This window comes from Myotis brandtii, unplaced genomic scaffold (genome assembly GCF_000412655.1).
Source record: "Myotis brandtii unplaced genomic scaffold, ASM41265v1 scaffold97, whole genome shotgun sequence".
Classification (NCBI taxonomy): domain Eukaryota; kingdom Metazoa; phylum Chordata; class Mammalia; order Chiroptera; family Vespertilionidae; genus Myotis; species Myotis brandtii.
Window position 1 is genome coordinate 1044622 of NW_005372020.1, and position 12938 is coordinate 1057559.

A 12938-nucleotide genomic window follows, 5' to 3' on the forward strand; every position below is an offset into this window, starting at 1 on the left:
AACTTACTATTTACTGCTTTCTCACGTATTTCCCAGTATTTTCCTCTTGTGAACACATGCAGTGCTCCAAACTGCCTCCCAGCTACAGACTGTGTGCCTCCGTCTGACATTAGAAATCCTGCATCTGCTCTGGACGTGCCCAGAGGCCTGTGACTACGTCACTGGGATTACTGCGAGGACGCACGCACGCACGCAGGGCGCACCGCTACGCGAGGGGTAACTTCCCACTGGATAATCCTCACTCAATTCTCCAGCAGCAAAGAGCCGCTGCGCTGTGGCTGCCTATACTACGTGACACGCTGGCGTGGGGAAGCGCCACGGTCGCTCTGAATTTGGGGGGAAAGACAGACAGTGTGGCTGGGTTGTTCACACTCCAGCAGCTGCAGGTTTTGTCACTCACCTCTTTACAATACTGCACGAGAATGTCGTTAAACTTCATCATCATTTGCCGGTTGATGGCCTCCCGTGACCGGATGTGCTTGAAGTTCAGAAGCATGTCAAATGCTGCTTCGGCCGACCGAAGCGTCTTAAAGGACTCGTCAATAAAATTTTTTGCTTCTTTCTCAATAACCTGCCAAAACAAAACAACAAAAAAGTCAAGAAAACATCCCTCATGCCACCGTAATTGTCCTGCAGAAGCAAAGTGGCAAAAGAAAAAAAAAAGGCAGAAAGAAATCAGTGCCTTGCGAAGGCTCCAAGGTGCTTCGGCGGAGGCTGGCGGGCGGCAGGGACGGCGGATGGCGCGTGGTTTTCTGCCCTCCCTCAGCCAGCACACAATGACGGAAGAGACATTTTTAAATATTAACTTATACGGACAAAGACCTGGGCGAGGGCACAGCAGCAGAGGACACTTTGGAAGCAGAGAACGTAACCACAGGAGGAGAGAATTTCGCCCAAAGCCGGCAACGGGCCCATCTGCTCCCCTCGGAGACCAATGGGAGGCTGAGCATTTGGAGGCACCAGGAAGAGGAGGGGCAAACGAGGATCCCTCTCCACCCACCCAGGCCGGCTCTGCAGCGAGGCCACGGCGCCCGGCTCGATTTCAACGAATCCATCCAGGGAGAAGAAGTGGGGACAAAGAAGACCGAGTGCTCACTTTTACCTGACGCTCTTCTGTGTTGTTTCCATTTTTTACAAAAAAGCAGCTATTAACCTTTGTGATTAAAAAAAAAATACACGTACAAAACTCAACGGATACCTAAGCCGCCTGACAACTGAAAAAGGGAATATGGCGTCCATGTCCCAGGTCGGCGATGGGCTACTTGCCAGAACCTCGATCTTGAAGTCGTCCATCACGTACTTCCAGTAGTGCGCGGACTGGATGCAGAAAGGGTCGAAGGTCAGGCTCTCCATGGGGGTGACCAGGTTGTCCACCCGGCACAGGACGTCGTCGATGCGTTTGGGGTCCCCCGTCACAGCCTTCAGTTCTGGACCAAATATGTTATAAAATTCCTCCATCACCTGCCCAAGCAACAGAAGACCAGGAGGTCACCTTCACTTTCGCATCGAATGTTCTCGCAACAAATGGACTGCGCACCAAGCCTGGTCTGAGGACCAGGACCCTGTTCCACCGGAACCTCCCCCGTCTGAGCCCATGGGTACCAGGCCCGCTGCATGCAGGACAGGAGCCAGATGCCCTGACCAGCCGACAAAGCTTGTGTGCTGGGCCCCTCCCTCCCCCGCCTCCCTCGTCCCACGCCTCGTCCCAGAGCAGCTCTGCGGCCCTGCGCCCTGCAGGGGTCACTCAGCATTTCCCAGGACGGCTGCCCTTGGGCAGGAGCTGCTGGGCTCTGGCTTGGCCACGAGCCTTGCCACGGCTGTCCCCTAGGCCACGAGTTCTCCGTGAGCTCTCGGGACTGCTCCCTGTCGGGCAGGGTCAATCCCCAGGCATTGTTTCTTGGACACAGTGTGACCCAAACAACGCCGCAAGGACTTCACGGCTGAAGGTGTGTTGCTTTAAAGGAGCCTGATACCCAAATGGTGTGGCCCAGTGGTGGAGCATCTACCTAGGAACCAGGAGATCACGGTTCAATTCCCGGTCAGGGCACAGGCCCGGGTTGTGGGCTCGGTCCCCAGTGTGGGGCGTGCAGGAGGCAGCCAATCGGTACTTCTCTCTCATCATTGGTGTTTCTTCTCTCTCCCTCTCCCTTCCTCTCTGAAATCAATAAAAACATATTTTTTAATAAAAGAAAGAAAAGGAAAGGAAACGCGCTCCAGCCTCCCTACCTGCAGGACGTCGTAGAGGTCCTGGCAGATGGTGGCCATGTAGTCCGTCCTCTCAAACAGCCGCTTTCGGTCGAACTCCCAGCGGGCCTCCCTCCCGGAGGCCTCGATCTTGGCCCTGGTGTCGAAGTAGGCCTTCTTCCACATGTCGAGGGAGTTCTTGGCCTCCAGGGTTTTGTGCTGTGCATTCGCCCGGTTTTCTCTGTGATCAGAGACCGAGATGGGAGGGAAGGCGGAGACGCGGGGGCCCCGGGGAGCAGGTTTCTCGGGGAGGGTTCTAACTGAGGAGCAGAGCCGCCCGTCTCATGGCCTCTTTCTCCAAAAGCTTACCGGGCGGGCGGCTGCTCTGTCCCAAGGGCCAGGGTGGGACAGGAGTGCCACGCTGCGGCCCTGAGCTGAGGCAGCGCCCACCCAGCCTGCACGGCTGCGGCTTGCGCGGGAGCTCTCTGTCTGAGCGGGAAGGGGCGGTGGCCGTGGGTCCCCGGCCAGAAGTCAGAGGTCGGGGCTGCAACATCGGAGCAAGATGACAGGGCCAGGACTCTGCCTGTGTCCCCGCCGTAGGCTTCTTTTGTAAGAAAGTGAAGGAAGACCTGTGTCTCCTCCAACATTTGATCCTCAGAGGCTGTTCCACCTGAGGGGCCTGGGGTCCGGAACTCAGAATTTCCTGACTCTGTGCCTCGGTCTCGCCAAGGGCAACTAAGTCCTAGTGAACAAATCACCCACATCGCCACCTAAGGGAGTATTCCTCGGCCATGAGAATGAATGAAGCGCTGGCCCCCGCCACGGCCCGGACGGGCCCTGGGAACACGACGCCGAGCACGGGGAGCGGACACAGAGCACGGAGGACGCAGCGGCCGGCGTCTTACTTGAACAAGGTGCGCAGGTTCACCACCCTGCAGACGCGCTCGGCGATCTCCCAGGCGATGCGCTCCATGAGGGGGATCATGCGCTCGTCCTTGTTGTAGTGCCGCGAGATGATCCACACCATCCGCAGTGCGCTCATCATGGAGGGGATGGTCTCCAGGACCACGTGGAAGCTGGACCCGTGCGTGATGTTCTGACCGGAAGAGAGCAGAGCAAGCCAGCTTAGCCCGGGGCCACCGACGTTCCTCCAGCACCGTGTGCAGGCCGGGCCGCGCCCACTCGCCCCACAGGCACTTGCCATGGAGGATGAGTTGGACAAACAGAAGGCGTTTAGAATAGGTCGGAATGGACTGTGGGGGAGCTTTGTAATTACAGCAAACAAAGCAATTTACGGACGTGTGTAACATATGGGTGTCACGTGTATCGTATGCAGATAAATACACTGAATTTAGTGGCAAGAGTGCCACCAGATGAATCGAAGCTGCTACTCGACAAGTGACCTCAGCCAGTGTTTTCCAAGCCGTGTCCCCGGCAGGAAGTGAAGTGATTTTGCCAGCACTCGGCACTTGTAGAAAGACACTTATTTCAGTGTGCATCAGAAGAACACAGATAACTGGCCTATCGGGCCCATGACAGCATCGGCATTATCGTTTAAGGTGAGGCTAGATTACACACTCACATACAATCACACACGCACACGCACGCACACACCGTGAATAACCTAAAGCCAGCGTGCTGACGGCCTCGCCAGCTGAGCCACACTGGTCAGGGCCAGGCAGCGGCGTTTAGCCGTTGTCACCCATGGTGCACATCAACTAGCTACTGTAAAAGTTCTGTGGCCACCAAAATATATACTATCTTCCTTGCTGATCTGACAAAAAAAAAAGACGGTTGTTGTTTTGTCGGCCGCTGTCATGTTTTGCTGGGCGACCTGGGAAAAGAGGTGAGTGCCCTAAAGGTCAGGGACTGCACGTTTGGAAAGCCCCTGCGGCAGGCGCCCCGGCGGAGCACCGCTGGCTGAGGGCACAGACTTGACGCTGGGCATGAGCCGGTGTGGGACGTGGACAGTGATGGTGGGGACCCAGCGCTGTGGATGCATTCAGTGCACTGCCCCACGCCTACACGTGGTCAGCACAGCGACAGCTCCTATGCGCCTCCCGAGGCGGTGTGTAAGAGCCGCGCGGTCACCAAGGAAACGGGGCGCACCTTGAAGTGGCGCTCCACGGTGGAGAGGAAGCGCACGTTGTCCGAGGCCTCCATGTGCAGCTTGAAGAGGTCCGTCAGGACCGGCTGCAGGTTGGCCACGAGCAGGGAGTCCGCCTCCTTGATCACCTCCAGGACCTTCCTGACGATCGGGAGCTTGGTCTGCTCGTAGAGGGCGCTCAGAGTCGCGTTCCTTTCCCTCCAGAACTCGATCTCGGCCAGAGGACCATGACCCTGGAGGCACACGGACACACAGCTGCTGTCCTCGTCCATGTGGAGGGGGCAGTGGGGCTGCTCCCCATGCTCCACACAGGGCGGATCCGCACGAGGACGTCGGGATGGACACGTGACCCAGGAGGGTCATCCAAGTGGACCTCAGGACTTCACCTGGGAGTCTAGACAAAGCCACGTGGTCTCTCTCTGGACAATGTGGGGATGCAGGGCCAGACATGCTACAAACCGCTACCCTGAAGGAAGCCAGCCTGAGAGGAAGCCCCCACAGAGAGGAGGGTGGAACTGAGAGATGCCCAGAGAAACAAAGCCAGGGCCTTGATCAAACCATACCTGAAGCCAGCCTGCCTCTGGACTTTTCAGTTATGTGAGGCAACAAATGCTTTCTTACGGAAGCCCGCTGGGTGGTGTGTCCTGTTCTGGGTGGCCCAGCCCTCCTGACTGACACACAGCATCGCCTACATCAACCCAGGAAGCAACCTGGCCACGCACTGACATCAGAGAGCCCACGACTATTTGGCGGGTGTTTACTTCCATCCTTTAAGGAGGCCCCAAAACAGGGAGAAAAGAGGCTGGACCACTGGGACCCCGGACGCACGGCTCTTCCTCAGGGAGGCCGGCGTGGCCTGTGCAGGGCTCTCTGAGCGCCGCCCGCGGTACCTGCGGCGTCTTCTTCAGCTGGCCCTCCACAGCCACGGTGATCTGGCCCAGCCAGTTGATGACACACTGCTCCAAGCTCTCGACGATTTCCGGGTCAGCAGCCAGGGCGGACACCTCGCCCTCCACGCTGATGCTGGGCATTTCTAACTTGATCTCTCCTGCGAGGAGCAAAGTGCTCGGTCAACACTCTGGGGGAAATGATTCCAGACAATAATGTTCTGGAGGACCTGCTGGCTCTTGTCCCCACAGCCAGCGTAAGGGGACACATCCCCTGCCCTGACCCGCCTGTACTTCATTAGAGCGTAGCTGGAACATCTCAGAGAATGTAGCATTGTTCCCGGGGTGAGCCCGATCAAACTGATGTCATTATTTAAGGTGTTCCTGAATTTAAAACCTACTAACTTCCGTTTCAAAACTGAGCCCCAGCCGGTTTGGTTCAATGGAGAGAGCGTCCGCTGGCGGACTGAAGGGTCCCAGGTTGGATTCTAGTCAAGGATGTGTCCCTGGGTTGCAGGCTCCCATCCCTGGTCCGGGGCAGGCAGGAGGCAACCAATCGATGTGTCTCTCTCAAATTGGTGTTTCTCTCTGTCCCTCCCACTCCTTTCCACTCTCTCTAAAAATAAATTTTAAAAATATCCTCAGGTGAGGATAAAAAAAAAAAAAGAAGGGCCAATTTCTAAAAAAAACTGACCAACCAGAAGAATACAGCTAACATGTATGAGCTTTCCTTGTGGGCAGAGTCCCGCTGTCGGTGCCCCAGAGCTCGCCAGGTGAGCTCACCAGGTGAGCGTGCAGATCTGTCCTCTGGACGCCCGAATCTGTGGGACAGGAACTCGGAATACACACCACCCAACCAACCCTAATGCACACGGATGGGCATGTGAGATGGGCACTTAGAGAGAACATCTAGGCCTCAGTTGTATTTCAGCTCCAGGCCCAGAAAGTCAGCAAAACCAGGTTAAGCGACGCCAAGGCTGACCTCAGGACCAGGTGCGGTGAGCGGTGGCCCCGCCTGGCGCCGCCAGTCCCCCAGTGGAGACCACAGCCCTGCAGGACACACCTGGGAAGCTGCTGAGTACGCTACCGAATCCTCCCCCGGGGCCTCCCCTAAAATCTCCCCCATAAATGTTCTCTATAAAAAGTGAAAAAAAAGTGAACCGCCCAGCCAGCGGGCTCAGTGGTTGAGCATCGACCTATAAACCAGGAGGTCAGGGCACAGGCCCGGGTTGTGGGCTCGATCCCCAGTAGGGGGCGTGCAGGAAGCAGCTGATCCATGATTCTCTCTCATCATTGATGTTTCTATCTCTCTCTCCTTTTTTCCTCTCTGAAATCAGTAAGAACATATTTCAAAAAAAAAAAAAAGAATCCTAAGTTAAAACAAAAAAGCTTGTGGACTCTTAAATTGCCTTCTTCAAGTAAAGTCATCACGCTTAACTAAAGAGGAGAGATGAAAGCTTACCTTCAAGTTGCTGCACTGTTCTCTGAATATTATTTGCGAATTTCTGGACGTTCATTAAGAACTCATCCCGTATTAGCTGGACGCTGTGGTACTCCACGGCCTCCCCGTGCGCGTTCAGGAGTTCCGCTTCAGTATCGAGAGAGTCCTGCATTTCTCCAGGTGTCAGAGCCACGCTCGCCTCCTTGTGCTGATTGAAGGACAAAGCCGGCAAGAAAACCTGAAATGCCGAGTTGACGAAACCAATCACCATACGACCTCATGTCAATGACGTGTGCTCTCAGAACGCCCCTGGCTTGGAATCGAAGGCACAAATGGAAGGACAGAGCCCAGGACTGCCTGCTCGCGGAGTGCCTCCGGCGGCCTCCGCCCACACTCACCTGATACATAATGTCCCTGAGGAAGTGAAGCATGTTGGCATTTAGGATCCCGTACTCCAGCGTCTCGGGCATGATCTCCATAGCTTCCTTCATGTAGCTGGCCTCCGAGATCGTCTCTGAAAGGGAGAGGGCGCAGGGGGGCTGCGGGGTCGACAAATGGCTCACACCCCCAGGTCAGGGGCCAGCGCCCTCTGCCCAAGGGGCAACAAAGGAGCGTTATGGCCACAGACTGGGAGTACACACGGCTGCCCTGGCCCACGGGACGCTGAGACACCCACTGACGCACGGGGTCACGGGCTGGGACACGCAGCGCCAGAGCCCTCCACGGAGGAGCCCATCGGAAGCCGGAAAGAGGAGGACCAGCTAGGGTTTCCTAGAAACACCTGCTGGGCTCCCTGCTCTGCGGGTCTCCGCCTCCCATCAATGCCTCCCCAGGCCACTGGCAAAGTCCCTTCTGAATCCTGGGGTTCACATCTGGTGACAGTCTGCCGTGCTGCCCGGGGCTGACCGGATATGAATCACGGCATCCACCAGAGACCAATCTGCACGGCAGACATTCGAATGGCACCTGGACGTCAGATTTCGGTCTAACTAGGGAACATGGAAACACGCCGACAATTCTCAAGGTTCGGTCCCGGTGCGTTCCCCCATCTGTGGAGACGTGCACTGTGCTTTGCCGGACACACACGCCCGCAATCGTGCACCCTCTCGGGAAGGTACCTTTTGTATTTCTCAGGAAAAACACCACGTTCTGGGCCAGAAACTCCTCGGGGACAGGAGTGCAGAGCACGTGGAGATGCGTCTTGTCCACGATGTGCTTGACGGTCCTCTGAAACAGGGCAGCGCCGCCACAGGAGATACGTCCCCCCCCCCCCCCCCCCCCTCACCCCCAGCTCAGCTGCGCTGTCCCCTCCAGGCCCAGCTCTGCTCTCACTCCTGGCAGCACAGATGCAGCTGCGCCTCAGGCACGAGCCACTCACGGTTTAAAAAACAAACAAACGACCTGAACCTGACAGAGTTTTCTGGGCCACGCTTTGCAACAGACCAAGACTGAATTCCGTGTTGGGGGCGGGGCATATGCACACAGCAGTTAAGTGTTATTTCCCTGAGCAGAGGTCAGGCTAAATGCTTGCATGCCAGCTTTAAGCTGCGCCCCCGGGACCTGTACGGGAAAGGGTTAACTCAGCAGGCCTCGATGTCCAAACCTTGCACATTGCAAAGTGTTTGGCTCTGGCCCTGAGTGCACCTGGGTGCGAACCTCTCCGCTTTTGGAGCGTCTACCTGACACGAGTGTCTGCCCTCCTGAGGGTAGCTTCTACCAACTCGGTGATGTACGGTGACAGCCCGTCTGCCTGGGGCCCTGGGTCGCACTGTAGCAGTTTGACCTCTGAGGGTGCTGGGATTGAGCAGCTAAAGTGAGACATGAGGGCACTTCCTGCCTGTGGGACTGACCCCCGGGACACCAAGGCTCAGGTGAGCCTCCCCGATTTGCAACACTTCACACCTGTTGTCCCACGGAGGCAGCCGCTGGGAGAATCCCCGGGGCGGGCCAGGGGGAAGCTCGGGCCTGCACTCACAGGCAGCCCCTGGGAGAATTAGCTCTGTCCATGTCCCCACCCCCGGGGCGGGCCAGGGGGAAGCTCGGGCCTGCACTCTGCTGGCCCCTGCCCCAGCCTCCATTTCCCTTGTTGATTTGAATCTGCCTGCTTTCCCCGAGATAAACTCTATCCGGGGCTACAAAAGCTCTTCTGGGTTCTGGGAGTCATGCAGCAAACCATGCGATCCCAGGGGGTCTCGGGGACTCCCACCGCCACAGAAGGCTGTCATCTCCAGGCCTCGGAGGACCTGTGTCGGTCCCCCAGCCTCCTCGGAAGGCACCGAACTCCCATTGCCTCCCGAGGAGACGAGAGGCGCGCGTACCTTGGGGAGCCTGATGAGCCTGGGTTCCGATCGCTGTCTGACCCAGTTGTCATCCTCTGTGCTCATCATGGACTGAAACATGGAACTGGCTCTCGAATGCCCACTCTTAGCTGCAAAACGTCACCCGATGAACAAGAGGAGCCACTCAGAGAACCGGGTTCCCTCCCAGCGAGACCAAAGGCGCAAGCTGTCCAGGAGCACACTTCATGCCACAGGCCTGGCATCAAAGGGCCGCACTCGCGTCTTTTACAAATGGCCCCTCTCGTGGCCTCAACTCATACTCTCGTCGGGAGAGTTGTACTGCATTTTGGATGGGGCCTCAATCAGAAATGTAGCATGTGTGTGCACGTGTGTGCATATGTGTGTGTGCACGTGTGTGCATATATGTGTGTGCATATGTGTGTGTGTGCATATGTGTGTGCATGTGTGTGTCTTCTACGACTGTGTCCAACGAGTGACTCCCCAGTGTTTTACTTTGAAAAATGGAGTTTTATCACGAGGACGAGAATCACCGCTGACACATTAGCATGTGCTCCTTTTTCACTGCAAAACTCGAAACTTGTGGGGGATGCAGAGAAAAGTCATCTAGACGACGCGGCCTGGTCAGAACCTCCCAGTGGGCAGGTCACGGCGCGTGGTCAGCCCCAGGCACAGGACTTCCCAGCTTTGCTGCGAGCAGGCCCGGTCCATCCAAGGCTCACAGGCCTTTGAAACGCCTCCTGTCAGACGGCTCCTCCTACAGCCCCCCCACTTCAGGGAGCACCCCACCTCTACTGTCCTGTCAACCCAACCCCGTCTGTCCCCCACGTCCCTGTCGTCCTCCTCCTGTGCCCCCTTCGTCTCAAATGCATAAAAGAAACTGCAACCACTTACTCTTAGGAGCCCCTGCGACCCGGCTCCCAGGCAAATGTCACCAGTTTGGCCCAAATAGACCCATAAAACTTCTCTGCAGCCCCAGCCCTGGAGGGTGTGTCTCTGTTGGTTGCGCACCAGCCTGTGCACCTTGGGCGCCAGTTGGATTCCCAGGGCACAGGCCTGCGCTGCCCTCGGGCCCCAGTAGGGGGCGTGCAGGAGGCAGCGGATGGCTGTTTCTCTCCGTCTCCTTTCCTCTCTTTAAAATCAGTAAAAACATATTTTTTAAAAACACACACACACAAAACCCTCTGCAGGTTTGGACGTTTCTTACATCCACAGGAGAAAAGAGGGAGATGCAGACACAGGCCCACGGGGAGGACGCCATGTGACTAGAGGCCGAAATGCAGGGATGGCCTCCAAGCCAACGGCTGACCACCACCACCCACCAGCCGCTGGGGAGCAGGGGGGTCCCCCGGGAGCCTGCAGGGGGCGCTCGGCCCGGCGGACAGCTCCCCTCGGGCCTGCGGCCTGCAGAAGCCGCCGTGGAGGGAAACTGACAGTGCGCCCGCCCGTCAACCCGCAGGTTCCCTCCCGCGTCCTACACGCCTCGGCGCCGCGAGGGTCAACAGCGGAAATGAGTCCCGTCGGGGCAACGACCCTCCCGGTTCTGCCCGCGGAGCGCCCTCCGAACCCCGCACCTGACACTTTGTCCATGGACTCGACCTTCTGAGACTTGGTCTCTTCTTCCTCCTCTTCATTCCCCTCCGAGGCCGAAACCTCTTCTTCGCAGCCGGAGAAATGGAAAGAGAAGAATAAGTCATCACTGACTCACGGCCGGACACACCTGGCATCGCAGCTCTCCTCGGAGCGGAGGAGCTGGACCTGGCGGGAGAGCCGAGCCTATGGGAGGGGTTCTCCACCGGAAGTGACCCCAGTTGATCCGGAAGCTGGCCCCGGGCAGTAAGCGGTCCCTCCCCCACCCCTGCCCTTGGAATGGAAAGTTCCGCCCACCGTCCCAGCGCGGGAGGCCTTTGCAAGGGCGCAGCCTGAGACCGCGTGTGATTGAGATCACGTGGGTGGGGACCACGACTGATCCCCGCCGAGGCCTGTCGGTAAACTAAGGTCCTGGCGGTCCCCGTTGCGCCAGGGCCCCAAACAAGCCTCCAATGGGAGCCGCCTGGCTCAGTAAACCCATCGGTCACCAATCCGGCTGCCCTTCTCCATGCACCGGGGCCAGTTTGTGAACCAACACGGTCATACAGAAACATTCAAGGTAGCGAGACAGCCGTAAGCGATGCAAAGGGAAGCCGTGCAAATTCTCCAGCGGGGAGCGCACTGGCATCCTCCGATCTGGCAACAGTGGAGACGAACCAAAAGGAGGGGGAGGGCGGGGGAGAGTCAGAGGCAGCCCAGAAACAGACCACCACCCAAGGAGGTTTCCAAGCGCCTTTGGAGGGCCCAGGAATTAACCGGGGGACCCTCTAAAGTGAGAATGTAATCTGGGTCCATGTAGAAGGGGGACATCCAGCCAGGAGGCACTGGGCTACACGTGTGAGTATACACCGCACCGAAAACAGCGGTCACACGTAGTGCAAGTCGAGTCCATTTCTTAGGGTGTTGCTATATATATATTTTTAAGTACAAAATCAGGGTGACTGAAATTTGGCCCATGTTAAACAGTCGATCCTGTTCGTGTATCTTTGTGTCCATATTTTCACTTGGTGATAATGAGAATCTAAATTCAAGGTCCTGCTACAAAGTAACATCCAAGTCCAAAGGTCTCCCTGGGAGAAAGTAATGAAAGGCTGGAAGAATAGATTCCTCTCTCTGGGTGCCGCTAGCAATTTGTTATGGTGGTTATGTTGTGGTTTTAGCTTTTTCTACAACGCAAAATAAGTGTATTGCCTGTGCGGCATGGCTCAGTGGTTGAGCATCAACCTATGAACCAGGAGGTCACGGTTCTATTCCCGGTCAGGGCACAGGCCTGGGTTGTGGGCTCGATCCCCAGTGTGGGGTGTGCAGGAGGCAGCTGACCCATGATTCTCTCTCATCACTGATGTTTCTAACTCCCTCTTCCTCTCTGAAATCAATAAAAATATTTTTTAAAATATATAAATAAATAAAATCGGCTGCCCTTTTTAAAACCTCGTTTGCACATTTCTTTTTTTAATATATTTTATTGATTTTTTTACAGAGAGGAAGGGAGAGGGATAGAGAGTTAGAAACATCGATCAGCTGCCTCCTGCATACTCCCTGCTGGGGATGTGCCCGCAACTAAGGCACATGACCTTGACCGGAATCGAACCTGGGAACTTTGAGTCCGCAGGCTGACGCTCTATCCACTGAGCCAAACCGGTTAGGGCTGCACATTACTTTCCAATTGCATGTCAGGAACCTCGGAAGATAGCAAGGACCGCTCTTCCGCCCAGGGCACACCTGCCAGTATCAGGGAGAGGAAGGAGGAAGTGTCGCCCCAGCACCCGGCCGGGTCTCTGGCCTGTCACTGATCAGTGGCTCCTATTCTTGAATCTTGACTGCCTCGGTGACCTACGTGGTGAGTCATTTAGGCCTCTCTGTGCCGCAGCTTGCTCATCTGTAAAATGGGTTAACAATACTCCCACCTCCCAGCATGAGTGAGCTGTTATAAGCCGGGGAACCGAACCCGGTGCGGAGGAAGCACTGAATCAACGTTTGCCGCGACTATGCACTCAAGGGCTCCTTTCCCAGCGGGCTGTGCGAGCAGGGGCAGCTCCCCCCGCTCCCCCGGGACCCCGACAGTCCCCGCACTGGGTGGGGGACCACAACCATCTAAGGCCGGCACCCGAGGGAGGCAGAGGTCGGGGTTGGGTGGGCAGCCGCCCGGGGGAGGGAGCAGCGGGCTCACCGGCGTCCACCTCCACCTCCACCTCCTCGGGCAGCACCTTCCGGTAGAAGAAGAGCGTGGCGGCGCCCTCCTCCTCGCTGGTGTGGTTGAGGAAGTGCAGGATGAGGTCCTCGGCCTCGCCATCGTCGCGGACCAGCAGCTCCTCGAAGAGCTGGGGGTCTGTGAGGCCCAAGGCCGTGTACACGCGGTCGCGTATCCACTGCACCCGCAGGTCGTCCATAGCCGCGAAGGGAGCCCAGCGGCCAGCAGGCAGGCCTCCTTG

At 57.0% G+C, this 12938-nt stretch overlaps 1 protein-coding gene across 1 annotated transcript in view; it reads right to left on the bottom strand.

Annotated features, from left to right (window-relative positions):
• DNAH10 (dynein, axonemal, heavy chain 10) overlaps positions 1-12896 on the bottom strand; it is a 65258-nt gene extending 52362 nt beyond the window's left edge. The window contains exons 1-11 of the mRNA XM_005886314.2: positions 12677-12896; positions 10491-10574; positions 8337-8413; positions 7738-7846; positions 7018-7133; positions 6641-6857; positions 5182-5339; positions 4294-4524; positions 3090-3280; positions 2227-2425; positions 1267-1461 (exon numbers count right to left, since the gene is read on the bottom strand). Coding sequence (XP_005886376.1) covers positions 1267-1461; positions 2227-2425; positions 3090-3280; positions 4294-4524; positions 5182-5339; positions 6641-6857; positions 7018-7133; positions 7738-7846; positions 8337-8413; positions 10491-10574; positions 12677-12896 — 1797 coding nt within the window. The remainder of the gene's footprint in view (positions 1-1266; positions 1462-2226; positions 2426-3089; positions 3281-4293; positions 4525-5181; positions 5340-6640; positions 6858-7017; positions 7134-7737; positions 7847-8336; positions 8414-10490; positions 10575-12676) is intronic.
• Positions 12897-12938: the final 42 nt, after the last annotated feature.